The sequence below is a fragment of the Thalia democratica genome, chromosome 2 (genome assembly GCF_965202585.1).
Source record: "Thalia democratica chromosome 2, ktThaDemo2.hap1.1, whole genome shotgun sequence".
Taxonomy (NCBI): Eukaryota; Metazoa; Chordata; class Thaliacea; order Salpida; family Salpidae; genus Thalia; species Thalia democratica.
Genome location: NC_139166.1, coordinates 46670678 through 46696870, shown reverse-complemented (window position 1 = coordinate 46696870; position 26193 = coordinate 46670678). Strand labels below are relative to the sequence as shown.

The following is a 26193-nucleotide window of genomic DNA, read 5'->3' as shown; positions in this document are numbered from 1 at the left end:
TAGTACCTTTTTAGTAAAATTGTACTAGAAAAAACATTTTATTACCTAAATATTATATTTCTTATAAAGATTGCAAATGACCAATAAAATATTGAAAGGTAGTAGTCAATTTCAAATAAATTCAAATATAATCTATTTGTTTACTGTTAGTATTTTTACTATAAGTTTTACTTGCTATAAAGTCAGAACAAAAAATTGTAGTTTAAAAAACCTAAAAAAAACTAAAAACCCAAAGGCCACCCTGTTATAGTCAATCAGGCTAGTTTTTTGCCTTAAAGATTTGCAACCCTATTGGAAAGTTAAAATTATGTTTGTTCAAAAACCACAATTGTTTTAATAGAAAAACTTTTTAGTTTCTTAGAGATTGCAATAATACTAAAAGAACAACAAAGTTTTCAAAAACTTGTGGTTTTAGCTCATAAGTGAGCTGTAACTTTTGCATGATTTGTAATTTTTACAAGTATTATCACTTTGCACACTTAAATTTTTGTATGAGAGACTCTTAGCATATAGTATCTTAATGGATTTGGTTTAAAAAGACAAAATTTATGTTTTAACAGAGACAAAGAATAAGTACTCCTTATTGTAGATACAGAGTCAAAGGTAAGGGTAACCAAGTTTTACAAGTTTAACAATAAGTAGTATAAGTGTTAGAGTAAAGAGTTATAGATTTAAGTTTATGGCAGGGTTTCCCAAAGTGGGCCAAGTGGCCCCCTTGGGGGCCATGAGAATTAAAGGGGCCACAGGGGGTCCATGAGGTCATAATTTGAAACTTACACTAGATATATTGGAGTTGATGATGAAGAGAAAAAAAGGTCTTAGGCATTTTAATGGTAGTTTTTTAAGAAATCTTGTTGGAGGGTGCCATAGCTTTTAACTTCTTTAAAGGGGGCCTTTTGAAAATAGTTTGGGAAATCCTGGTTAATAGGTTAGTTATAGTTTAAAGTAGATGAATAGTAACATTAATCAATGATTAAAGTAGGTCTGAGATTGATTTTAAGGGTAAGAATTGCATGTTTGAGGATAGCAGTTAAACAAGTGAGTTTAAACTTTAAAGTTATGGTTTTAAACCTAATGATTATAGGAGAGGATTTAAACTAAGTGATTTCTGTTAATAACTGAGATTACATTATTGTTACAAAACCTGCAAAATTCTAACTATGTAAAGTAACCTGAATTAGTCTATCAACTTATTCCTACTTTTTCTGTAAAAATGTTTTAAGAGAGCTAAATACAGCTATGACATATGAATCTCTTCATTTCAAAACTTAGTATTATAATAAATGTTATATCTGATAACTCTAAACACAAAGGCAAACTTTGTTTTTTAACAAGAAACCTGTTCAAGATTTAAAAAACTTATTTATAATAGATGAAAGTTACGAATAAACTTTATTTATATAAGTTTTAAAAAATTGTAAAATGAATTTAAAAAGTTTTAAACATCTTAAAAATTTTTAGACTTGTGTATAATACTATGTAAAACTAGTGTTTTTTACTAAATTTTTTATTATTATGATGCGTAAAAGGTTGACAGATGCACTTCATGCTAGTAAAGAAAGTTCAAATAGAGCATGTGGCGAGTATGTAAACAAAGCAAATAAAAAAAAGTCAATAAAATCAGTCCCAGCAGCAAAAATAACTTGTGAAACACATACAAAAGCGGATAGATGGGGAATCTATTCACTAGCGTATAAAGATGACTTGGGTAGTGAAGTTGCAGTAGGTTTTGGTAATGGAGCTATCACTTTGTACAATGCTTTAAATGGAAATAACTTAAAAGAAATTGCTCCTGGACAAACTTATGGGTATGCTGCTATGTCTTTGGCCTTTACAAACAACAAAAAGCACATAATTTCAACTTCTGCTGGTGGTGATGTTTGTTTATGGAGTACAAAAAATTCAAAACAAAATCCTCTTTTAATTGCTCATGAAGAAAAAAATGAAGTTAATGCTCTTGATATTTGCAAAGAAGGTAGCTTCTTTGCTACAGCTGGAAAAGATCGAAAAATTAGAATTTATGACACTAAAAAGTTTACTTTGTGTTCAAGCTCAAAACCTCCAGACTACTTGACAATGGACGATCATGACAAGTTAGCTGGGCATTCCAAACGAATTTTCGCAGTTCGTTTTCATCCTTCGCACAACAACATATTTCTTTCAGGTGGCTGGGATAATTGTGTAAAAATTTGGGATAAACGCATCCTAAGAACAGCAAAGCAATCGTTAAACGGTCCACACATCTGTGGAAAGTCTATTGATGTGGTTGATAACACTATTTTGACAGGGTCTTGGACAGCCAAAAGTGCTTTGCAACTTTGGGATATGCGCACTGGTAAAATTTTTGAAACTTTACCTTTTATCAAGCACAACGTTTATCATGGTGAGTTTATATACTGTGCAAAGTTTGCAAATAAAAACACAGTGTTGGCTGGAGGTAGTGGTACTAATGGAGTCTGTAGCATCAGTATCCCCTTTAAAACTGTAAAAAACGAAACCCTGTTAGATAAACCATGTTATGCAATTGACTCTTGTAATGGAGGTAAAAAAGCTGCTCTTGGTGGATTATGTAACAAAGTTGTACAAGTTTATACCTGAATAGTTTAAAAAAGACTTTTTGCAATTCTGTTATACAAATTTATTAGTTTTTTATTGTTGTTAAATTTATTATTTACAAAAACCATTATTTTTTAGTAAAGTAAAATAATTTATTATTCCACTTATTTTTTGATTACTTTTTTAGTTAGTATATTAAAAAAGTATTAAAAGGCATAAATATAATATAATGCATACCAAAAAAAGATTTTTGTAGAAATCCTTTTTTTGACTTTTATTTTTTTATTTTATCATTTTTAATTATTTTAAAAAAGTTTTAATTTATATTGTAAGCATAAATTCTATTTGATATAACTGTGAATTTTTTAATTTAATTGTAAAGCATTAATACTTTTTTTAAAATGTTACATCTGTTGTATATCAGTTGCATTTTTTTCAGTTTTTTTAAGTTTTAAGTGCTGCTATTTAAAATAAAAATTTACCATATTATTTTTATACTAATAAAAATATAAAATGAGGAATGTACATATTGCGTTATTTTAAGAAAATTACTGCTAATAAGAAAATAAATATGTAAAGATAAGTTTTAGCTTTAACTTAAAATCAATATATACTAAGCGTATGAATAGGAGGTTTGCATTAGAATTTAAGGTCTCAAAATATTTGTATAAAAACTAGTTACTCATTAAATATGATTTTCTAAGGTATTCAAAATACGAAAAACAACCTACAAATAAATATTGTTTCAGAATAAAACTATAATTATATACAATAAGAAACGAAACATAAAATATTTCATATTAATTATTAACTTTAAGCTTCAATTTTGATAATTTAACAAGCATTAGACGAATTTTCGATACTTTTGGTCTGTTGGTATCACCAATAATGTCCTTATTCTCAGTTCACGAAAAACTACATGGTATTTGATTAAAGTATATGGTATTAATAAAAATATACTTTTCTCTCTAAAGCTGATAAAACACGATATGCAATATTTTTTGATTAGCTCAAAAGATTTTTACGGCCAGTCCTCTTAAGCTTTGGCGAAGATCGAAAGGACAATATAAATCGTCCCAGTTTCTGTCGGGGCGCCGCTCTGTTAGATTCAGATTACTTTTTAACAAGTCATCGAGGCTCCAAATTGTCAGAAATGCAGAATTTCCGTGTTTCGCAAACACTTGAACATTTTCTGAAGTCATAAGTAATTGTGCGAGATCGGTTTTAACTTTGATGTTCTCTTTTATTTTGTTAACGTTGGAACGTATTTCACTTAGATCTGTGTTAGACATTGAACAAAATACTTCATCAGATATCCCGAATGCTACACCTAAAAATATTTAGGAAACTATTATTACTTATGTATTATCAAAGTCTGGAATACAGCAACTTTATACTATCTGTAAATAATCTTTTAAAAGTTTACTACATGAAATGACTTAAGAAATAATAAAACTGTTCAAGAGCTATTTTTGTAATAATTATTTTACAGCAGAGTTAATACAAAAACGCTTAAAATACTTGGTCTTAGGACCTGGTGCGTGAAAAACCTTTCGGTTATCGTGTCGCACACCACGGATACCTTTTAACGTCTTGTCCAGGACATATTTGTACGAACTCTTAAACTGATGTTCATTGCATATCTAAAATTCTTAAAAGTTATAACACCTTAGAAAACGCCGTTTAATCAATAAATTTTGTACTGTTAGTTTTTTATTGTATTTATATTTATTAGTTTTTTAATGTGCAATGCAAAATTAATTAGAGATAACAACAAGAACGCATTTTAAAAAGGTTAGTATTGAAAGCAGTTTTTTGGTACAAATTCTATGATAAAAAGAACAAAAAACTACTTTTTATAAAAAATGTTCTTTCTTATTAACCTAGCTGTAATAAACATAATTTTATAGTTATATGAATTTTAGTTTTAAAAATATTACAAACTCTAGCTCCAATAAGCTTGTTTTGTTCTTAATTTATTATTTAAGCTTAATAAATTTTAACATTTACTTCTACAAAATTTAGTAATATATTATAAATCTTCATAATTAACCGAAATAAAGTTTATTCTAATTTTTTAAATTACCTTATCACTATTATTATTTTATATATATAAAATATTCTAATTATTTTACATCAAAACTTTCCGGATTCTATTAGTAATCAAAGATCGATTATATATGTTTAAAAACATTAAATTTAAATAATTAAGATATAATTTTCGTTTGTACTACAACTTAAAATAAATCAAAATATCAATTTTTGTTAAAATTTATCTAGTTGTATACTAAATTTTTAAAATGCTAACTTTACTAGCATGTTAGTAATTAATGATTTGAAAAAGTTGCGTAAAATGATAAAACTCTCAGAATACTATTGAGTGATTAATACATAAAAATACTAAAATCCAAAGCTTATATATAATCCTCAAATATGTGGTTGAAACAGACTTAACAAAGAAATTAATCAAAAATGAATGTTCATGTATTAAAATATTTATTGAAAAATTCATACAGTAACTGACTTTCACCGTAAATGGATTTTCAAACTGTGATTCTGCAATAAAAAACTAAAATGGCAAACCATGCAAAATTTGTAGTTAAATAAAAAACAGATATTAAAAAAATATATATAACAAGTTTTGATTTATTTATATGTTTTTCAAAAATTCCAATTAAATAACACTATATTTATTTTTTGTTTAAGTACAAAAACCTAAATAGTCATTATTTAGTTTAAAAAATTTATATAACATGCTTTTAATATAATTTTTTTCTTTAAGATTTAAATACATTTTTGCATAATTGTCTTTTTTTTTTATTGCAGAATCACAGTTTGAAAGTCTTTTTGCGGTAAAACTCAGTAACTGTATGAATTTTTCAATAAGTATTTCAAAACTTTAGTAAAAATACAGTGTAAATTTAGTACGTTTTTTAATTTTTACTTCTTTATTTTTTATTCTTTATATTCCCACTAAAACCGGTCAAAAATAAAATAGAAAAGTAGCTCGTAAATTATTAATCTCTATTGCACAATCTTAATTAAAAGTATAATACTAAAATTATCATTTTTGCTTCATACCTGTTAGCAATGCCCAGTGCGATCTATGACCATTTTTGAGACAAGGTGAATAGTTGCTATCAGCATCATACGGAACCAAAATGGGTTTTCCGTCTAATAAGTTCGAAATAACAGTTTTTTTGTCAAGTGTTACTACTTTACATTTCCTTTTGAACTTTTTTTCAACAAGTAGACTCATGTTTTCAGCTATATTTTTTTAATTAATTTAAAATTTTGTAAACAGAGTTTGGTTTTAAAACATTTAAAATAAGTTTAAACGAAAAACAAAAATACTTAATTGAAGTTGCATTTTGTATGTATGATAAAAGTTAAGTATAAGGTACAAATACGATCGATTAATCATATTTTTACAAATAAATTGAAAAAACTTATAATATGTAAATTTACTTTTCTGTATAACAAAAGTGTTTTATGTTTTTATTTCGATCTAAATTGATTTTAAAGTATTGAACACCATTTTTAGAACCTGAAAACATTTCTCCTTGTTTTGTTATGTTCATATTAATTGCCAATTGCAAAAGTTCTTCAACGTAGTTTTTTTCTTCACTATCTGTTTCAAGCATATTTATGGCCATTGAAACCGCAGCTAGACCACAACTGTTATAAAAACAATTGATAAGTAAGTTGATTCTGTTTTATTTTTTAAACACTATGTATTTACTTGCTTTAAACTCTTTTGGTATGAGTAAATTTAGTTTTTCAGGCTTAATCTTTATGTTATTATTTGTCTAAAATTCGTAACAATCAAAAAATTTTGATAGAGAATTCATAATTAGATAAAATTTTATAAATACTAATTGCTACAAATCTCACTTATTATATTTTTATCAAACTTTTTTCTATAGTTTTAAAAATTTGTTCGAAGTTTAATTATTAAAAAACATAGATTACAAGTTTATGACACTTGTATAACATATATTGCTCATAAAAGCAGTACTTATATCGAGACAAAACTTACGTTGGTTTTTTGAAACTTTGCTTTACTGACGATACCGCAGTGTTCTTGTAAACCCAATGCAGTTTTTTGTTTGATCTGAGATATTAAGTTTTTAGTGCTACTCAGAAAAAGATAGTAAACATAAAAATTTAAATAAAACTACAAAATTTAGATAGAACTATTAAATGTTTTCTCAATTAAACTAAAAACATTTATTGCTGTTATTATACTACTCTACTTTAATAAGAATTTAATTATAACTGAATATCTTTAATAAAGTGAAATATCGTTTTATAACGGAACTCGTTGATGCAAAATATTTGTGCTGTTTTAATTTTAGTTGTTTAAAAACTTGACACACTTAATTACTTCTTACTTACTTGACTTGTTAACCATAAACAACAATAACAACAACAACAACAAGTTAATCAATGCACCAGTTGTAATTAAATTAACTAAATTTATTAAAAAAAAAGTTATTGTTTATACTAACAAACTTTAAATTACTAACACAGCTCTTAGACTACTTCTAAAGTTGAGATTCAAATTTAGAATTCATAAAACACATTTTTGTAACATTTAAAAAACTACTAATGGTTAAAGACTATTTATATGGGTACTCCAAATAAAAAAAGTTTACAGTCGATGACAACTTTACGAAGTCAATATTTTTACATTTAGTCAAATTCATTTGAAGTTTATTAACAAAAATTATTTTTGATAAACAAACTCACCTTTTTCTGATACAACATGCTGTGTACTTAGATTTTTTGTATAAGCTACTGCGTACATTATAAATTTATATAAAAACGTTTAATTAGTAAATCAACCAGGATTCGGCAATTATTTTGTGGTCACAGACCGAATTTAAAAAACAAAATATTCGTGAGCCGTAGTGTGTGTTTACTTTTCATAAAAAACCAAAAATATCTATTAAATTTCAAAGATCAAAGTTTCTGTAAGTTTTAAGTAAAACATTTTTTTGGCTTTTCATTCAAAATACCAGAACATCTGATGTAAGTTTAAAAACTTTTTTTCGCGGGTCAAGTTTGCATGTTCGCAGTCCGTAGACTTACCACTCGCGGGCCGCAGTTTGCCGACCCCTGAGGTTAAAAAATAAATTAAGTGCTTTAACAAATAGAAAAATAACTAAAAAGGCAGAATAAAACGAATGACATGCTTATGATTAAGCCAAAATATGGAAATTTAAAAACAATCGTTGAGAATCTTTTTTTGAAAGTTGATGGCAAAAAATCCAAGATTCAAATAAAAATAAAGCTTTAAATGAAGTCTTAAAATTAATTTAAATAGAAACTATGCCAATAAGCGCGAGTTATTTCGAAGACCTAAACAAAATAAATGCTCCGGCCGCCGACTAAAATAATTGCCCCACAATAAGTTTAAGTCGTTTCTGTACTTAAAGAGCTAACTATACAGTTAGAAAAAGTCTAGGTTTTTTGTATTAGCGAATATAATGAACTTTGTTTGTAACCCAAAATGAGGTTGATTTCTCAATAAATATTGTAATACCTCTTGATTTTTATGCATATTATAAAGTCAGATAAAAGCAACATTTTTAACTATAATAGTGCGTTGAAAAAATTAAAACTACGTTTAAACAATCTAAATTTTGTGAATATTGAAGGAAGATTTTTTTTGTATTTAGCACACTAACCTTATGGGAATGTTTTAAAACTTTGTAAACATTACAAAAACATACCTTAAAACAATTTAATGTTAAATAAAAATCTCAAACAAAAATCTTATTTAATTTATTTTTATCAAATTACTAGCCACTGCTAAATTAATCATGGTATCTTATTTAAAATACTTCAAATATAAATTATTTATTAATCATAAACACATTAGTTTTACAACATGTAATTCATTTAAATAATGTTTAAATAGTCATGTTTAAACATTATTTAAATAAATAGTTTAAAATAAATGTTTAAAAATAGTTTAAATAAATTTTATTGTTAATATCATGAACTGACATTGGTTGAATTTTATAAGCAAATAATAGGGAATAGAAACATCGTATAATATTTAAAATCTTTAACTATACGGATACACATTTGTGAATAAATCAAACGGTACAATTCAATCTATCTTTAAAATTATACAACTTTTTTTTTCGCTATGTAAAAAGTTAAACAAAAAAAAACCTGTAATATCAATAAAAATTAATTAACCATAATGATAGTTATCAGTAGTTCTAAACTAGGAGTCGGCAAACTGTGGCCCGAAAAGCAGCCTGCGATATACTTTTTGGGTAGGTGTCAAATTTGCACGAGCGGACAAAATTGCACGATGGGACATAATTGCACGAAGATACTTTTGAACGAAGACACTTTTGCACGAGTGAACTAAATTGCACGAAGGTACTTTTGCACGGGTTGAATTTTTTTTTTATAATAATTTTAATTATTTAAAAAAAAAGTTTTTTCTAACTATCACTGTTACCGCTAACCCTTACCCTCGGTCGGTAACTTATTATTATTTTTTTGTTAATTAATTATTTTCTATCACTGTTACCCCTTACCCTCGGTCGGTAGCTTTTTTTCTTCTTTAAGTTAGTTTAATTTATTGATTTTTCTTGTTTATTTTAGTAATCATTTTTGTTAGTTATTTTTATTAGCACTGTTACCCCTGAGCCTCGATCAGTAACTTTTTTTTTTCTTTTAATCTCGTCCAAAAATGACCCTTCGTGCAAAATTGTTTTCGTGCAATTTTGTCTTCGTGCCAAAGTATCTTCATGCAATTTAGTTCCCTTGTGCAATTTTGACCTGTTCCCATACTTTTCAGCTTAAAACTAATTTTTTTAAACAATTAAAAAATTGTTGTGCAACTTACTGTTAGGCTTTCAACATGGTAATTACTCGTGCTCTGTTAATGCTTATTTTTTGTTTAAAGTTAAACTTTTATATTTTTTGCTTCCACTGCTTCAAATAACTGCAACCAACAAAAGGCTTTTTTTTACAGTGCTAGCTTTTTTTAAAGCTGCCGACCTAGGTTCTAAACAATGGTTTTAAATATTTTAGAAATGGGTAGCTGTCAAAATTTCACTAGCATATACAATTGCACGAAGGTTCAATTTTGCACTAGCAGACAATTATGCACTGAGACATTTTTGCACGGGTTGAACTTTTTTTATTTTTTTTACTATTTTTATTTTTTCTACTATTACTGTTACCTTAACCCTCGGTCAGTAACTTGTTTTTTTTCCCTTTTTTTATAGTAACTTTTTACTATCACTGTTACCCCTAACCCTCGGTCAGTACCTTTTTTTCTTTTTTTATTAATTTATCTTTTAATTATTTTTCTGTTTTTTTTTTAATATCTTGCAAAATAGTCTTCGTGCAATTTTGACCCGTTCCCTATAAAAATATTCGATTATTTGTTGAGCCAAGTCAATTTAGCTATTAAACTTAAGCCTTTGGAACTAGTGAACTTTAAAGTTAGTTGTAAGTTAATGATTGCTTACTTATTTTTATGGTTTGTAATCAACGTCTTAAAGCTTAAATTTTCTTAATTTCAAATCAACTTGCCTGAAGTGACAAAAATAAGTCGCTTGCCTGAAGTGACAATGGACGATTGAATAGAAGACTAAGTTTAAAAACTTGACAAACTAAAATGTTTTTAGTGTATATAAGCGGTCAAAAAAATAGTTCGCCAAGCTAAAACTGCAGGCCCGCGACGTGCTTTTTTTTTGCTTTGGACAGCTAATGCAGAATAAGTAAATATAAGCTTTATAATAAAAAAGTACCAAAATATTTTTTTTTGCTTGTCAGTACTGTTTATTTCTTTACACACTTGCATTTAGGTATATAAATATCATTCAAAATTACAATCGCCCGAGAAAAATTTTTATCAGTAAATCCGGCCTGTTCTTAATAAAAAGCTGCTGACCCCTAGTGTAGATAGTAGCTTACAACTCTATCTAACAAAATTTGATGAGTGTTGAGGCATACTAAATAGTTTGTAATAGTAACAAAAAAAGTTGCCATTTGTATGTAGATTCGTGGCCAAGTTTGATTTCGTGTTCGTAGCAGAGCTTTAATAAAAGAAAGTTCTTAAAATAAAACTGTTCTAAACTTTTAAAATTAATATTTAACTTGTCAAGAATATACTTTAGTTCAGGGTTTTTAAAAGTGTGCTAATTAAATAATAAAGAGAGATTATCTTTTCAATACCTGCTAACTGAGCGATTATGGAAATTAATTTGGGAAATACTGATTTAGAGAATCTAAGCAGACTTGGTGAAAAGTACCATGTTTAGTGGTAAAAAATCTCTTGCAGTATTTAAATTAATTGAAGTAATTTTATAAATCTATTATTTAACACTAACCACAGTGCTTTTTACCAAGTCTGAATCTTAATTATCAGTAAACATAGTACATCAGGGACATGGATTAGTATACAACCGCTAAACGTGACAATAAATCTCGAAAAATGAGTTGAACAGAAAATTTACAACAAAACTTTCAATGACATTTTTAATTGAACAAATTTAAATTAACAAAAACATGTTCTAAATACGATTAATACAAATACAACACATTTTTTTTAAACAATTTGTAACTCTAAAACAAACACGACATTTATCAAAAAACAGTAGATTTTGACTATAATTCGGCATGAAATTTTGTCTCGAAACTTTTAGGTATGCATTTTTGTCTAGGTTCGAGGCGCGTATCTTACCGATGCCGTTACTTGATCTACAATGCTAAATTTATCAAAAATCAATATGAGGTAATGAAACGATTTAATTATTAAGAAGGTAATCATGAAACATTAAATATATAGTTAAAACATTCATCACAAGAATCAATTTAAAGTTGAAGACTCATATGTTGAAAATATAACAACTATTTGTATTATATATTGAGAAATGTCTCAAAACCATAACACAGGGTGGCCAACTACTTTTAAGAAAATTCTTCCAGGTTTTTGAAAGTACACGTTTTTGGGTCTATTTTTAGTTAAAAACTAAGTTTAAGGTAAAATACTGTCTTAAATAGTATAACAACATTGAAAAGATGCTGTAAAGCTACTTCAAATGTGTTTTTTAAATAAAAAAGTCTTTGATGATGACAATAAGATTTTATCCATGTGATAGAATTTTGTGTCAAAATGAACTTTTACTAATTAACATGTAAAATTTGTTTAACATTTCTGGCTTTTTAGTGATTTTTATTAAATACCAGGTTTTTACAGGTTTTTTTGCCTAAATTGTCAAAATCCAGGTTTTCCATCATTCCAGGTTTTTTGGCCACCCTGCATAACAACTTAATTTTTTAAAGATATATAATATACTTTGCTTTATTTATACAATTTTCAAGAATTCTAATTGGATTTTCATAAATTTGTACAACAACCTAATTAGCCACTATATAGTACAATTTATACAACATGTTTTTTTTAAATTGAACCACAATAGTACTCATTTTGAATAGCTTTAAATTTTAATAAATTTTATATTACAGAATCGCTTCTTGATAATCAGTTCAGCGGTAAAACTGAGTAACTGCCTGATTTTGTAAAAAATATATTTTTATTACTTATGAAACAACTTGTAACTACTTGTTATAAAAAATAAATTAGAAACATCAATAAAAAGATATATTCCTTTGTTTCTAATTCAAGCACATTTCCATTATCAAATATAATACTTTTTTTTTATGTTTTACCTATTATTACCAAGACTTGACTAAATAGTTAAGTTCAGAGATTCACAACCTTTAAAAAGCTGTGCACAGCAAATTACTAGAAATGAAGTTCTGTGCACTTCTAGACTATTAAAAATATACATTGTAACTTGAAAACACTACCACTTTTAATGACTGAATGTCTAATTAAACAGTTAACGTGTTAAAAACCAGTAGTTTTCAATATAATTAAAATTTGCTGAAAGGAAAATACAAAATAAATTTAATTTTTTAGTGTTTTTAATCTAAAAATTTCGGTGTAGAGTATGAAAAATATCTATACACTCTACTACGTACATCAAAAGAACACCGGTTTAGTCCATGTGATTACTTTTATAATAACTTAAAGATTATAGGTTGAAAAAGATATATTTAACGGTCAAGTTGTTATTAAACTGAATAAGAGTCAATAACTTTTGTTTATTAAACGTTTAGACTTCGACATCTTGTAATAAAAAAGCAAACTTAATCAGTATGTTAAAAAACTCAATGTGTAACCATTTTAAACTGAACTTGTAATATATAGATATTTAAGTTTTAGATATTTAGAAAATTAAGTAATGTGTTGTAATAACTAACTGATTGAATTGAACTAATCTTTTCATTAGTTTTATTTCGGCTTCATTTGTTTTATTTTTAGAACCTTCGATCAAACCTGATGGTATGCAAAAATTTAAAACGGAATTTTGTGTCATTCCAAATTTATTGGTCACTTAAAATTTTTATTGTAACTAAATCTACAACAAAATACAATAGATACTAAGAACAAAAATCAAAAACTTATAACCACTTATTTTATTACTTTTTAATTTAATGTAATTTTAATACAATATATTAACACAAAGGATAGTCATCAGCAGTTAGTTCTAAACAATGGTTTCAAGCTCACAGGCATATCCGAGCATTTGTTGCGCCAGATCTATGGAAGGAAGGGAGCCGGATTTACACTCGTTTTCTGCAATGAACTCAAGAGTGTCCTTGGGTCCAACTCGCCACACCTTCTTTTTGCTGTTTCTTTCATTCATGAAAGATTCAAACTCACTTTTGCTATCAAAATACAACAACCTTCTTGCGTCTTCGATTTGAATGTTGATGTACGACTTTTCCATGCAATCGGCAATCTCACTGCGAATGGTTTTCAACAGCTTGTCCATGAAGTAAGAGTAGCTCTTTGCAGGCACGTTGCCTTTGGCTAAGAAAAGCTTGTTGTAATTTCCTTCCATCAAATACTGCTCAATACTGATTGGATGGGTTATGTACACGCTGTTCATTATGTCGTCAGTTGACAGCCTCTCCAGCTCGGTGTGAAATTCAGCAACTCTGTTTTGGGAGAGCAGGCAGAGCAAGTTCAAACCTAGCAGTTCCTGCTTGTATGGGGATGGAGTCTGGTTTGAAGAGTAGTCGAGGTAATACGGTTTTAGCTGAGACATGTACCTACCAAAAATTACATGAGTACAAATAAGAAACGATATTAAGAATATAAATAAACTTATAGCAAGTGCGGTTTATAAAACCATTTTATATAAATTAAAATAAGTTAAATAATGAGAATTAAATTAGTGTTTATTCTAAGATACAATATATCAAACAAAACAGAATAAAATTGGGCAAATTATATTTTAAACTTAATATAATTACAAACCTTATATTCATTAATTTATAGTAACAAGCGCATTGATGCTAAAAGAGTAAAGTATTTTCCATACAAAATTGAAAATTCGTTTTTGTTTGAAGTCAAGAATAGTTTATTATGAAAACTTTTTTATAAAAAGTAAGAGTTTTATTTAATTTTTGAAATATATTCAGTTTAAAAATTATTTTATAATACAAGTATACAGAAAAATTCTTTTTTTTACACTTCTCTTAAAATTTTGAAAAATTTACAGGAAATCTACATTCTCCTTCATTTCATTTAACAATTATTTATTTTTATATTAAGATCATTTGAAAAATAAAAATAAACTCTTTTCAGCGAAAATTTATCTTCACTAGAAAATAATACAACAGAACTGAATTTGTATAAAACAGACTGAGAAAGTTTAAAAATAATTAATTTTTAATTGTGAAAAAAAAGAATTACTATTAAATTGTCCACTTAATATGGTCATTTTATAAGAGACCTATTATATGGAATACTCTTATTTTTTACCCTTAATTCTAATAGAGGCGATATTGCCAACTTTTGGGAACCCTGCTCAAAAATAACAGTCAAATTTCCTTTAAAATATTTATTTTTTGAATAAGTTTTTTAGAAATTCTTTTAAAGGTCAGATTAATAAATAAAACATATCTAAAAATAAAAATTAAGTTTTTGAAATCTAATGAGTTAATAAAATTAAATTTAATGTGGCCTTTTTTTAAGAAAAAAGTTTAAATAATTCTTAAGCTAAGTGTTTTAGTAATATTCTAAAACTGTTTACTTCAATTTGCAACAATTTTGAACAGAGGTCTTTACAACTCATTTTAAGGTGCAGAAAAAGTATACGGTGCACAAAACTGATGTAGGGGTGCATGAAATTCATACTGAAACTTACACTAGATATTCAAGTGTTCATGTTAAAAAAGGTCTTAAGTAAAATAAAAATAAGAACTTAATTAAAACAAGAGATCTCTAACAGAGTAAAACATTTTTTATAACGGAACTCTTTGAAACAAAATGTTTGTAAAAAATATTTCTATCAAAAAATAGTTATAATATAATAAAAGCAGAAAATTTAATTAAGCAACTTATGTAAATAATTAAATATTTATAAATATAGACTTCCATGCCGACAACAACCATTATTTTTTGTGATAACCAAAAAACTATTTACGTCATAAGTATGATACTTTAACTGTTTGTCAGTAATTTAGATATACCATCAAAATATAAACAAAGTTTTATTTGGTCATTTCAGTTATACTTTTCCAACAGAATTACAATTTTTAATATTTAGGATATTTTATTTTTTAGTTGATTGCATTTAGAAAATTATTTGTATATTTATAATTTTTAAAGTATTATAAGAGTTTTAGAATATTTCAAGTGGTAAATCTGAAAATACTATTAATAATACTTTCTAAATAAAACTTATTGATTTATTTCTTAAATATATATTAGCTAATAATAAAAAATAGAAATAAAAAGACCAAAATGAAAAACCTAAAATTAACTAAATTTAGTATTCTTTATTTTAAGATTAGTTTGAAGAAGCAGCAAACTCATTATATTTAAGTCATCAAACTAATTGTGTAAATAATGTGTTAATTTCTTATATAACATAAAAGGAACATTGTAATATAAAAGAGGAACAACATAGTTTTTTATTTGTAAATTATCAAAGAGCCCAAAGAAAATAATTTAATTGGAATGGTTATTATAACATACAAACTACATACCTACAAAATCCTTCAGTATCATCTCTTTGAATGCTTATCTGTGCACCGATTTCAAGAACGTCTCTAGCTAAAATTACTTCCTGTTCAGATGGTAACGACCTGTCATTGGGAAGAAAAGAAAGATGAGTGAGTGCAATTTTGAGCTCAGTCAACTGCCTTGAACAAGCTTGAATGTTTGGCTTGTTTTTCCTGAACTCATTCCTCAAATCATTGTACAAATCATAAGCTCTTGTAAATGGTGTATTTCTGTCTTCCATTACATTTGCCATTTTAATACTTAATCTGTATAAGTGTAATATATATAACAAAATATGACAGAATTATTAGAAACTTAAAAAAATATAAATGGTAAAATTCTTTTATTTTTAATTATGTTAATTTAAGAACATATATATATATATATATTTATTTATTTGATTGAAATGTCCGATTTTAAAAACACTGGAACATATGTTTCATAAAGACAAGATAAATTTTAAATTTAAACTGGCTGAAGATTAAAAACAATCTTTTTTGTCTTTATGAAACATATGTTCCAGTATTTTTAAAATCGGACATTTCAATAAATTATTTAAAAGCCCTTCAAGTGGGCTCAGTAGAAGGTGTTCAAGTTTAAGTTATAAACTTATTTTATATATATATATATACCACAGATGTTTTTGTGTTAAAACTTTATTCCAACTAACGGCATTTCACTGCTCCAAAATAAATTTAAGAACAGATCTACTGAGTCTATAAAATATTAACACACATTAGAAAAAAGCATGTATAATTAAGTATAATATTTATGTGAGTAGTTACTATAAACGAACTTTATGGTTTAAAAACAAAGTTGGGAAAAAAACATAAAAATATAAAATTGTCTACAAAAACTACAAATTTAATAAAGGCACTATAAAATATAAACTCAATAGATCTGTTCTTAAATTTATTTGAGAGCAGTGAAACGCCGTTAGTCGGAATAAAGTTTTGACACAAAAACATCTGTGGTATATATTCCAATAAGCTTAGCTTATCAGGATCTCTAGGATTTAATGCCTTACATTACATCTTATATATACATATATTATCTGCGTTTAACTGCTCTCAGATAAATTTAAGAACAGATCTACGGAGTCTCAATTATATTCTTAGAGCTTTTTTGAGACTCCATAGATCTGTTCTTAAATTTATTTGAGAGCAGTGAAACGCCGTTAGTCGGAATAAAGTTTTGACACAAAAACATCTGTGGTATATATTCCGATAAGCTTAGCTTATCAGGATCTCCAGGATTTAACGTCTTTTAACGTTACATCTTATATATATACTAAAGGTTTTATAAAAAGTTCTGGTCGATAGTGCTCGAGTTGCTTACTGAGGAGTACATGAAACTTTATATTTCATGTATGAAACAGCTGCATAAATTATAGTTTTTATATAATTAGATAAATATATGTCTGATAACATGTATATAATATAAATATGCTTACATTTTATTGTTTTAACGTAGAGCTGAAATATTTAAACACTTTAACTCAAGCAAAAAAAAATAAGAAACTAAGTGAAAAAATACTTTTTTTTCAATATTTAAATAGTATGAACCTAATTATTTGGTTCAACTTAACTTAGCTTATAAGCAAATTATAAAAAATAATCTTAATAACTTAAGTGTTTTGTATTTTAGTTTTATAATTAACTTGATACAATTCTACCAATATAATAATGAATTACCTAAACTAAAGCTAGTATATCAAAAAAAAAAAAATTATTAAATAAACTATTTTTTTTTAATTAAATTCAAAAATTTTAAGCAATAAAAAATATGTTTATAAGTTATTCTTACCAATAACAAACGAATAAACAACTAAAACAAATAACTTATAATCTAATAAAATACATGCAAAACACATTTAATGAAAAATAAAATGAAGCAAAATTTAAAAACATTAAAACTAAATAGGTATTTGTTTTATCTGGATCCTAGAGACTTACACTGACTCATCTGTATCAGGTATACTTTATTTACCCTATATGTTTCAGAAAAAAGATAATTTTATGTAGAGTTCATGCAAAATGATAGCATAATACTTAATTTATTTAGTTATTTTTTATAATTAGTTTTTTATTATTTTAAACACTATATTTTTGATACTGATTGAAAATTTTTAAGAAAATGTCTGAATTTAGCACGTTAGTATTTAAAAAATCTTATTAAAAATCAAAAAGTTATACTGTTTTATATTTCCTCTTAATAAAAGAATGTAAAATTCAGTACAATATAAAAAAAAAATTAAATAAATGTAAAGTATATGTGTAATATGACATTTTATCAAACTAGTTTTTAATAAATCAAATAGTAGAGATCCTATTTATTTTTTTCTAAATCTTATGATGAATAAAATATTGATTTTTTTAACATGATTATATCATAGTTCAGCTTTTTTATATAAAATTATGAGCTTGAAGGTCTTATTTTAAGTACATCTACATATAGAAAATTCTGCTAGTTGCAGAGTTGCCACTCTCTGGAGCAAAAAAAACAATAAGCCTGGAGTAAAATTAAACTAGCCGGAGTTTACCGAAAATTTAAATTGAGAATAAGAAAACTTATAAAAAATCTTGAGTGTTAAGAGTAAAAAAATCTATAAGTATTTAAAGATAAGAAAAAAAAATATTTACAGTCATAAAAGCTAGCTTAAGATTTGTGTCTGAATAATTCCAATTAGTCTGAGTTTTACAAATATATTATATAAAAATTTCTTAAGTAGACTGGTCCACCTTTATTTTAACAAATTGATCTTATTTAGTAGAGTTAAATCAGAGCTATCAGAAAAATATTCAATAAAAAAATTAAAGTAGCTTTCAAGAAATAAGAGATCAAAGTCAGTGTGCTCAGTAGGTTTTTAATGGAAGGCATGAACCAAAAACAGGAAAAGCGACTATTTTACTAAAAATATATCTTCTTTTTCATTTAAAATTTATCTTCTTTAGATTTTTACAGTTAGTACATTACTAATATTTAGATTGATTAAATGCAGAATACTTATAGTTTAAAATGAAAATTTGTTGAAAAAAACACTTTTTTTTTGTTTTTTATCTAAAATTTTTATTGTTTAATATTTTTTTAAACCTAACATATTAAGTTTTTTAAACTATAAAAGGAATGTTCCTTAAAATTTATGGTGTTTTCGCTCGAAAAGTGAAGGAGAAAATAGATTTTTAGTGAATTTTTAAATTTTCAACATCTTGAAAAAATTTTTGTTCATTTTTTTTAGAAACTTTTTACAAAAACGTCTATATCTCAAAAACTAATTAAAATTTTTATATTCTATAAAAACTGGCAGTAGTTTATACTTTAGGCTTTCATATAAAAGCAAATGTTAATTTTTATATAAAAAATGTTGGACCCCCTGTGCCCTTATTATTATTTTTCATTTAAGTACATCAAAGTTGTCACTTTTTGAAGTAAAAAGCAGGGTGATGTTTTTATTTTTGTAGTTGGTTGCCACTCTTTGAGACAAAAAAGCTAATATAAGTGATCAAGCCTAAAATTACAAAAAAAATATTAATAATATGAGCTAAAAACTAAAAAAAATACTTTTAATGAAGTTAAAATTACTCTAAAAACTATAAAGAATAAATTTTATTAAAAAATATTTAGTAATAAAAACTAGCCTGAGATGAAAAAATATCTTAACTAGCTGCAGTTTTTGAAAAAAATACTTTAAACTAGCCAAGATGGCCTGAGCAGCACGAGTTTGTAAGTATATCAAAATAGCCTGAGTGTATGGCATCTAGTCCTATAGTTTTTGAGAATTATTTTCTGTTTTATCTTTTTTAAAAGTTATGAAAACATGTTGAATAAACTTTTTTCATTACACAAAAAATTATTAAATTTTTTAATGTTTATTTATTATTATCTATCTACCTTATGTTTTTTAACTAAAGATCTCAAATTATCAGGAAAAGTTTCTTGCAATGTTCAAAAACATCTGTAGAACAAATTAAAAAGAAAAGAAAAATATCAAAGAAAACAATAATTATATTATTTTTTGTTTAACAAAAAGAAAAAAGAATTCTTTACTTTCTTCGATTTTTTTTCTTCTTTTTTATTTGTTCTTCAGATTTTTCTAAACATTGCAAAAAACTTTTCCTGAGAACTTTAGACAAAAATCATAAAGTAGATAGATTGTTAGTTTATGTTTAAAAGAAAACTAACAGTGAAAAAATTACAGTCCCATAAGTTTTTATTGATAATTTATCACAAAAACTACTGAATACAAAAAGTTTATTGAAATCTTTTTATTGTATAAAAAATTGACTTATAATTCATACTCAAGATTTTATTCAAGTGTTAATAGTAATTTTTGTAAAAATATGTTAAACACCACATACTCTGAATTTTTATCAAAAATTAGTTAAAAAATTTTTGATTGTTAGATATTTTTTGTATTTACAGGGTTGCCACTCGTTTTTTCAAAAATTTTTCCAGGTCTTCCAAATTTCTTCCAGGTTTTTAAAAGTAAACATTATAGGGTCTATTTTAAGTTTTAAGTTAGTTTCTATAAAAGATATTGTGTTAAATAGTACAAAAACATTTAAAAGATGCTGTAAAGTAACTTAAAATGTGTTTTTTAATTAAAAAATATTTTGATGATGACAAAAAAATCATATTTATATACTAGATTTTTTGTGTCAAATAGATATTTTAGTACTGAAAATGTTAAAATTATTAAAAATTCCAGATTTTTCCAGGTTTTTTGATCAAAATTCCAGGTTTTTCCAGTTTTTTTTCAAAACTTCTCAAATTCCAGGTTTTTCCAGGTTATTTTTGCACAAATTGTCAAATTCCAGGTTTTTCAAGGTTTTTCCAGGTTTCCAGGTAAAGTGGCAACCCTGTATTTAGCAAAAAATAAGTTAAAACTAACCTCAAAAACAAAGTTATTAAAATAAAAATGTTCATATTTATAGTTTCATTTAAACTTTTAATAAAAAATATGATTCTTTTATAATAAACTTTATTTTTCATTTATAGAAAATAAAACAAATCTGAATTGTCTATCTGAGCTAGAAAAATAGAAAAACTGAATACAATTTTTATTTATGAATATAATAGAAATTCCTTTTTTCTTGAGAAAAAACTTGTAGCACACTTTTTATCCTACAACAGTTATTGTTATAAAATTGATGAGCAAATGAGTCTTTGCTAATTGAAATTTTCTTTTAATTAAAAAAAAAAATCTCTCAGCTTTTAATTAAATGTATTCACCAATATACTGTATTATTTATCAGGTCACATAAAATTCTATTGACTCTAGTCAAGCTTAGGACTACTTGCTTTTAAGGTCATAGGAGGGTCCAACATTTTTTTTAAACCAAAAATAACACTGCGTCTTATATGAAAGCTTGAAGTACAAACTACAAGCGAGTTTTTATAGAATAAAAAATAAATATTAAACTTTTGAGATATTGTAATTAAAAACAAAGTTTTTAATACAAACACAAAATTTTTGGGGTCAATTTTCTCAGAAATTTTAAAATTTACTAAAAATCTATCTTTTCCTTCATTTTATGAGCTAGAGACCTCAAACTTTTAGGAAATGTTCCTTTTATAGTTTAAAAGACTTTGAACTTAAGCGTAGGTGGTTTTATTTTTAATTGTTTTTTGATAGTTGAAAATAAAATAAAATGCTGCATTCAATCTTTCTAAAATCTAATAATCGACTTTGTGTGAAAATTTGAAGAAGATTGCTAATAAAATTTAGGAGAAGATAGATTTTTAGTGGAATGGTTTATTTTGCGTTTTTAATTTGGAACACTCCATTAGGAACCCATCGAGGTCACCGACGTTGATTGCTCATGTCTCAAAAATTACTTTGAATTTTTCAAGAGGTTAAAAATGTCTGATAGCTCATACAAAACAAGATCAACTTGTAAAAATCCAAACTAGCTCGAGTTTTACTAAAAACACAAACAAGTCTGAGTTTTTCAGAAATTAGAAACTAACCTGAGTTATCCTAATTAACCTGACTGTGAGGTAACCCTGTATGATGCAACTAATAGCTTAAAATTAGGTTCATGGATAAATTACTAAAACTATCTAGTTGCCACATACTCAAGGTACCCAGGACAATTCAAAAGTTAGTTAAGAGTTCTTGAAAAACTCAGGCTGACTCAAGCTTGTTTAAACTATTTTCAAAAAACTGGGGCTAGTCCAGATATCTTTATATGTTTTAAATAGCTTATCGTTAATAATTCTCAAAGCATATTATCTACAAATTTAAGTAATTAAGTTCCAATAAGATAAGTAATAGTAGTAAAATATTTTAACTAAATAAATGTTTTTTAATTAGTTAACTGTGCATTTTACAGCTTTTGAACATTTTGTAAATAAATTTTAAAAACTTGTATAAATTTACTAGATTTTTTCATAATCTTTGTTTTTCAAGTGATTAAGCTAGCATTAATATTATGGTCAAGTTTAAATTATATATTTTGTAATTTTAACTTTATTTTTAATATTAAAAAAGACCTCTGTTTTTAAACCACTGACGAGGAATCCTGTAAAGTTTCAGGATTCCAAATGTACTTAAAGTAACCTTTTTATTCTTTTAAAGTGATATAACATTTCTGTGTATATTAAAATTTTTTAATGTTGTATATCACATTAACTTCCTATCCATTATACATTACTGGAAATAAATTTAAAACTAAACTGCTTAGTTAAATTTTTAAGATTTAAGGCTAACACTATCATTCTATTCTTTAACTAAGATTATTTTCATTAAAATAATAATTTTAACTTTAAATATTAAACAATCAACAGAATAACTCAGGGTAGCTACTGGGTTTTAAGAAATTTTTTACAGTTTACTTTTTTTTTACAGGCTTTTTAAAGCATAAATTTTCTCACCCCTTCTTAGTAGAATATTTATTACACTTAAGGTAGAAAAATGTTCTCATTACTAAAAAAAATACCTCAATACTAGTTAAAATTTCAGAGAAAACTCTTTTCCTAGTAAACTCTGAAATAAAAACAAGTTCATTATAATAGTTTTTGTTTTAGCTCATCTAAATTTCATTAATTTTTATACAGAAAATTGTTTGAAATTCCAGAAATTTCTAGGTTTTACAATATAGTATAAAATTTATTTTTTCTATTTTTTTAAATTTCATGTGTTTTAAGTAAAATTGCCAACCTGATAACAATCATACCCTCATAAAAAATATCGTTTCAGGGTAAGGGATATAATTGAACAAATTAGCAGTTATATAACATTATAAATAAATATAACTGTTGGATATGTGTTGTGTAGATGTTGTTTAAACAAATTAAAGCAAATTTTCACTAATGCTGAAACTAGATAATGATTAAAAAAAATTGACTATGTGATCACTATTATCAAAGTGAACCTAAAATTAAGTGTTGTTTAGACACAATTAATTTTTTTTAGTAATAGAGCAAATTATATAAAAAATGTCTAAACTTAAGATACATATTTTTAATGCTAGAAAAAAGCAAACATTTATAAATTGTATAGTTAAAAAATATATTTAAATTTCAGCATATAAAAAAGTTACTTAATATTTATAATAATTACTTCAACATTTTAAAGTTATTACTTGTTTAAAATATGTTATGACTTGGTAATTTGAAAATTAAATGTTTTATGCTACAATGGGTAAGAACCTTTATAGGAGAATTTATTAGAAGCAAAGTTGTTGTTTATTGAATAATAAAGTACTGTATGTATTCGTATCACTGCTTTTACTTTTACTCACATTTAAACGATAAAACGAACTCATTTATTTTTGATAATAGACTATGTACATTTTTTTATTGAATACATTACTGTCTATAACTTTGTATCACTACTTTTACTTTTAGTCTTACTAAATAATAAAACATGCTCAGTTATTTGTAAATATATACACATATATATTTCTAATACAAAAAAAAACAACAATTTTTCGTATTGTTTACTAGGTTTAAGTGTTTAACACGTTTCATCAGAACAATATAAAGCACATAGCAAGTTTTTTAAAGAATCACAAAAAAACACATTATGACATTTCAAATAAAATTGAGTAATTTTAGTTATCTTATTTTAAAAAAACTTATGTAGAAGTTAACTTACTTTTTGCTTTGTTTATTCTTGCTTTTGGTTTTATTTTGTTGCTATTTTTTGTTATTGATTAGTATTTTTTGATCTTTTAAAATACACATTTTGATTGTGAAAACCGGATTGCTGCCTTTCTTTTATTTAATTATAATTATTTTTTGATTTTTTCGAATTTGTACTTTTATAGGCTACATGAATAACATGTTTTGTTGTTGTTTTTCGGTTTTGCTTAGTTCTGCAGAGTATTTCCCATTTTAAATTATAGTCTTTGTTTGCGTCTTTTAATTCCCATATTTAGTTCGATAATTTGGTATTGTGTTTTTTTTAATTTGTTATTAAAGCTTTCCTTATGGTTGCTATATCTGTTTTTAAATGTTGTACTTGTTGAACCAATGTAAAATTTTGTTATATTGCATGTTTTTATAGTAGTTCGGTAGATAAAATTTTTTGATAGGCAGTTATTGTTTAAAGGGCATTTTTCTTTCCTACAGTTGCAGGTTTTTTCTTGTTGTTTGAGGTTTAGGTTGTTTAATGTTTTATTATTGTGTTTAAAAACTTTTGTTTTGAAATTTTCCATGCAGCTATAAGAAATTTTGAGTGTGTTCCTGTTTAAATTTTGTGGTATGGGTGGTTTGTGTCAAAGTTTTTTTTTTACCAAGTTTAAGAACTCTTTGCCTATTTTAGTGGCTACAGTTGGGTAAAAAAAGTTGGTTAAAATAAATAATTTTTCTTTTTTTTTTTCGCCTTTTTGTTGTTTTGTTTGCTTTTTAGTATGTTAAATTGAATTTGTATTTGGCAGATTTTAGTGCTGATTGATGATTATGTTTTATACGGTTAAATGATTCTTAGTTACTTGATAAACTGTTTAGTCTTTTGTTAATAGTTATAGGTAATTGTTTTAATATTTGATAAGGGTTCATTAAACTTGATAAACAGATATACAAATTTGCAAAAACAAAATGTTTAAATCTAATTGATCAAAATATTGTTTTATAATCGTCTTTAAGTACTGATGTCTCTCTTAACTAACGGTAATAAAAATATAATTTCTTAAAAAATAGTTTAAGTCTTTTTAAACGGCTTGTAAACTCAAAGGTCAGTCTAAGTTAAAAAAATTTCAGTCAGCAAAAAAAGATGCTTTTTTAGATGTTATTTTTAATTTTAATGATTTAAATTAAGTTTTTTGATTAACTTTTTTTTTGTAAAGTTGGTTAGGGATAAGGGTATAGTAAAAAACTTTTAAAAATTCTGCTTACTCAGATTTTTTAAGCTTAGACTGACCTTTAAGTATACTTTCCTTTTTTTAAACAAATACTTTGAAAATTAGGTCAACTTAAAATAACTTAGTTCACTTAAAAAAAAATAGTTTCTGATGTCATTAGGACATTTCAACTAGTAATGACATTAGGACCTTTATGACATCACACCACACATTTTATTATTTTATTATTACACTTTGAAAAACTTTTCTACAATTAAGACTTATAAGCTGATGTTTATAAACAAATATCAATTTTATGATTTGTTTTCACAACCTATAAAATATAACAAAAATGATAGTAAAAATTGTGATATTTTTACAAGTTACATATTACTTTCTTTGTGTTTTCATATTTTATAACCAGTTTCAAACTTGAAAGATTTTAAGTACCTTCTAATGTTTTTTATTGCCGCATGTAATTTAAAATAAACAATTATTTCCTTTGTAAGTTTTCTTCATAGTTTTTGGTAAAAAAATGGCATACAAAAATCTCAAAACGAATTAAATATATAATTATTCTTTTTACCTTTTATTCATCATCACTATGGCACAGTTTTTATTGAAAAACAAAGTTTTTGAGAACCTAAAGTTACAGGATTTTATAAAACTATCTTTAAAACAAATATGGTTTGCTTAGAATATTTTAAGATTATGGGTATTGGATTGACACTTTAACTTATTTTGATACTTTGATTCTAATCACTAAAAAGGTCAGTTTTCGGTTGCAGCCAACTGTGTAAAATTAAATTAAACTTTTTAGTTTTTAACTCATTAATACTTGTTACAAATTGATAAAACTATATTTCAAATAGTAGTAATGTTTTTTGAACACTCTTAAAAATTTGACGATAAAATGTATGGTTCAAAGGACCAGATGTACAAGAAGACCTTTTGGTCATCGAGCTACACACCACTAATTTGTTTTAGAAATTTTGAGATTCAATAAACGAATGATAGAGATATGATGATAGGTACTACATAATATTACTTAAATAATGATAAAGACTACAACAGAGTTAAAGCAATAACAGAGTCAAGAATTTGTTTACAAACAAATTCATGATCACTTTTAAAAACTGTAAACTAATGAGGTGTAGAAGGTTTTTAGTTTTTCATTTAAAACTACACTGTTAAGTTTATAATAAATTATGTATTTCGTTTTACACT

The 26193-nt window shown here is 25.5% G+C and overlaps 3 protein-coding genes across 3 annotated transcripts; 1 reads left to right on the top strand and 2 right to left on the bottom strand.

The window, feature by feature from the left end:
- The first annotated feature begins 1486 nt into the window (after positions 1-1486).
- LOC145829439 (ribosome biogenesis protein WDR12 homolog) lies at positions 1487-2714 on the top strand. The gene has a single exon (XM_082937222.1). It carries the CDS (start codon positions 1516-1518, stop codon positions 2596-2598), a length of 1083 nt encoding a protein of 360 aa, XP_082793348.1. The 5' UTR covers positions 1487-1515; the 3' UTR covers positions 2599-2714.
- Positions 2715-3434: 720 nt separating this feature from the next.
- LOC145828620 (actin maturation protease-like) lies at positions 3435-12994 on the bottom strand. Its single transcript, XM_082936377.1, has 5 exons — positions 12865-12994; positions 6596-6670; positions 6104-6234; positions 5638-5823; positions 3435-3886 (listed from the first exon to the last, which is right to left on the bottom strand). Exons 1-5 carry the CDS (start codon positions 12978-12980, stop codon positions 3567-3569), a joined length of 828 nt encoding a protein of 275 aa, XP_082792503.1. The 5' UTR covers positions 12981-12994; the 3' UTR covers positions 3435-3566.
- A 27-nt stretch (positions 12995-13021) lies between these two features.
- Positions 13022-15941, bottom strand: LOC145849874 (26S proteasome non-ATPase regulatory subunit 8-like). The gene is made up of 2 exons (XM_082954967.1): positions 15664-15941; positions 13022-13719 (listed from the first exon to the last, which is right to left on the bottom strand). The coding sequence occupies exons 1-2, from the start codon at positions 15930-15932 to the stop codon at positions 13152-13154; spliced, it is 837 nt and encodes a 278-aa protein (XP_082811093.1). The 5' UTR covers positions 15933-15941; the 3' UTR covers positions 13022-13151.
- Between the last annotated feature and the right edge of the window lie 10252 nt (positions 15942-26193).

Excerpts from the sequence above, each read along its gene's own strand:
- LOC145828620 (XM_082936377.1), bottom strand. The coding sequence starts at position 12,980 with ATGACACAAAATTCCGTTTTAAATTTTTGCATACCATCAGGTTTGATC. Across the intron at positions 6,671-12,864 it reads AGATTAGTTCAATTCAATCA|ATCAAACAAAAAACTGCATT; the intron begins GTTAGTTATTAC and ends TTAATATCTCAG. Across the intron at positions 6,235-6,595 it reads CAAAGTTTCAAAAAACCAAC|TTGTGGTCTAGCTGCGGTTT; the intron begins GTAAGTTTTGTC and ends TTTTTATAACAG.
- LOC145829439 (XM_082937222.1), top strand. The coding sequence starts at position 1,516 with ATGATGCGTAAAAGGTTGACAGATGCACTTCATGCTAGTAAAGAAAGT.
- LOC145849874 (XM_082954967.1), bottom strand. The coding sequence starts at position 15,932 with ATGGCAAATGTAATGGAAGACAGAAATACACCATTTACAAGAGCTTAT. Across the intron at positions 13,720-15,663 it reads GATACTGAAGGATTTTGTAG|GTACATGTCTCAGCTAAAAC; the intron begins GTATGTAGTTTG and ends AATTTTTGGTAG.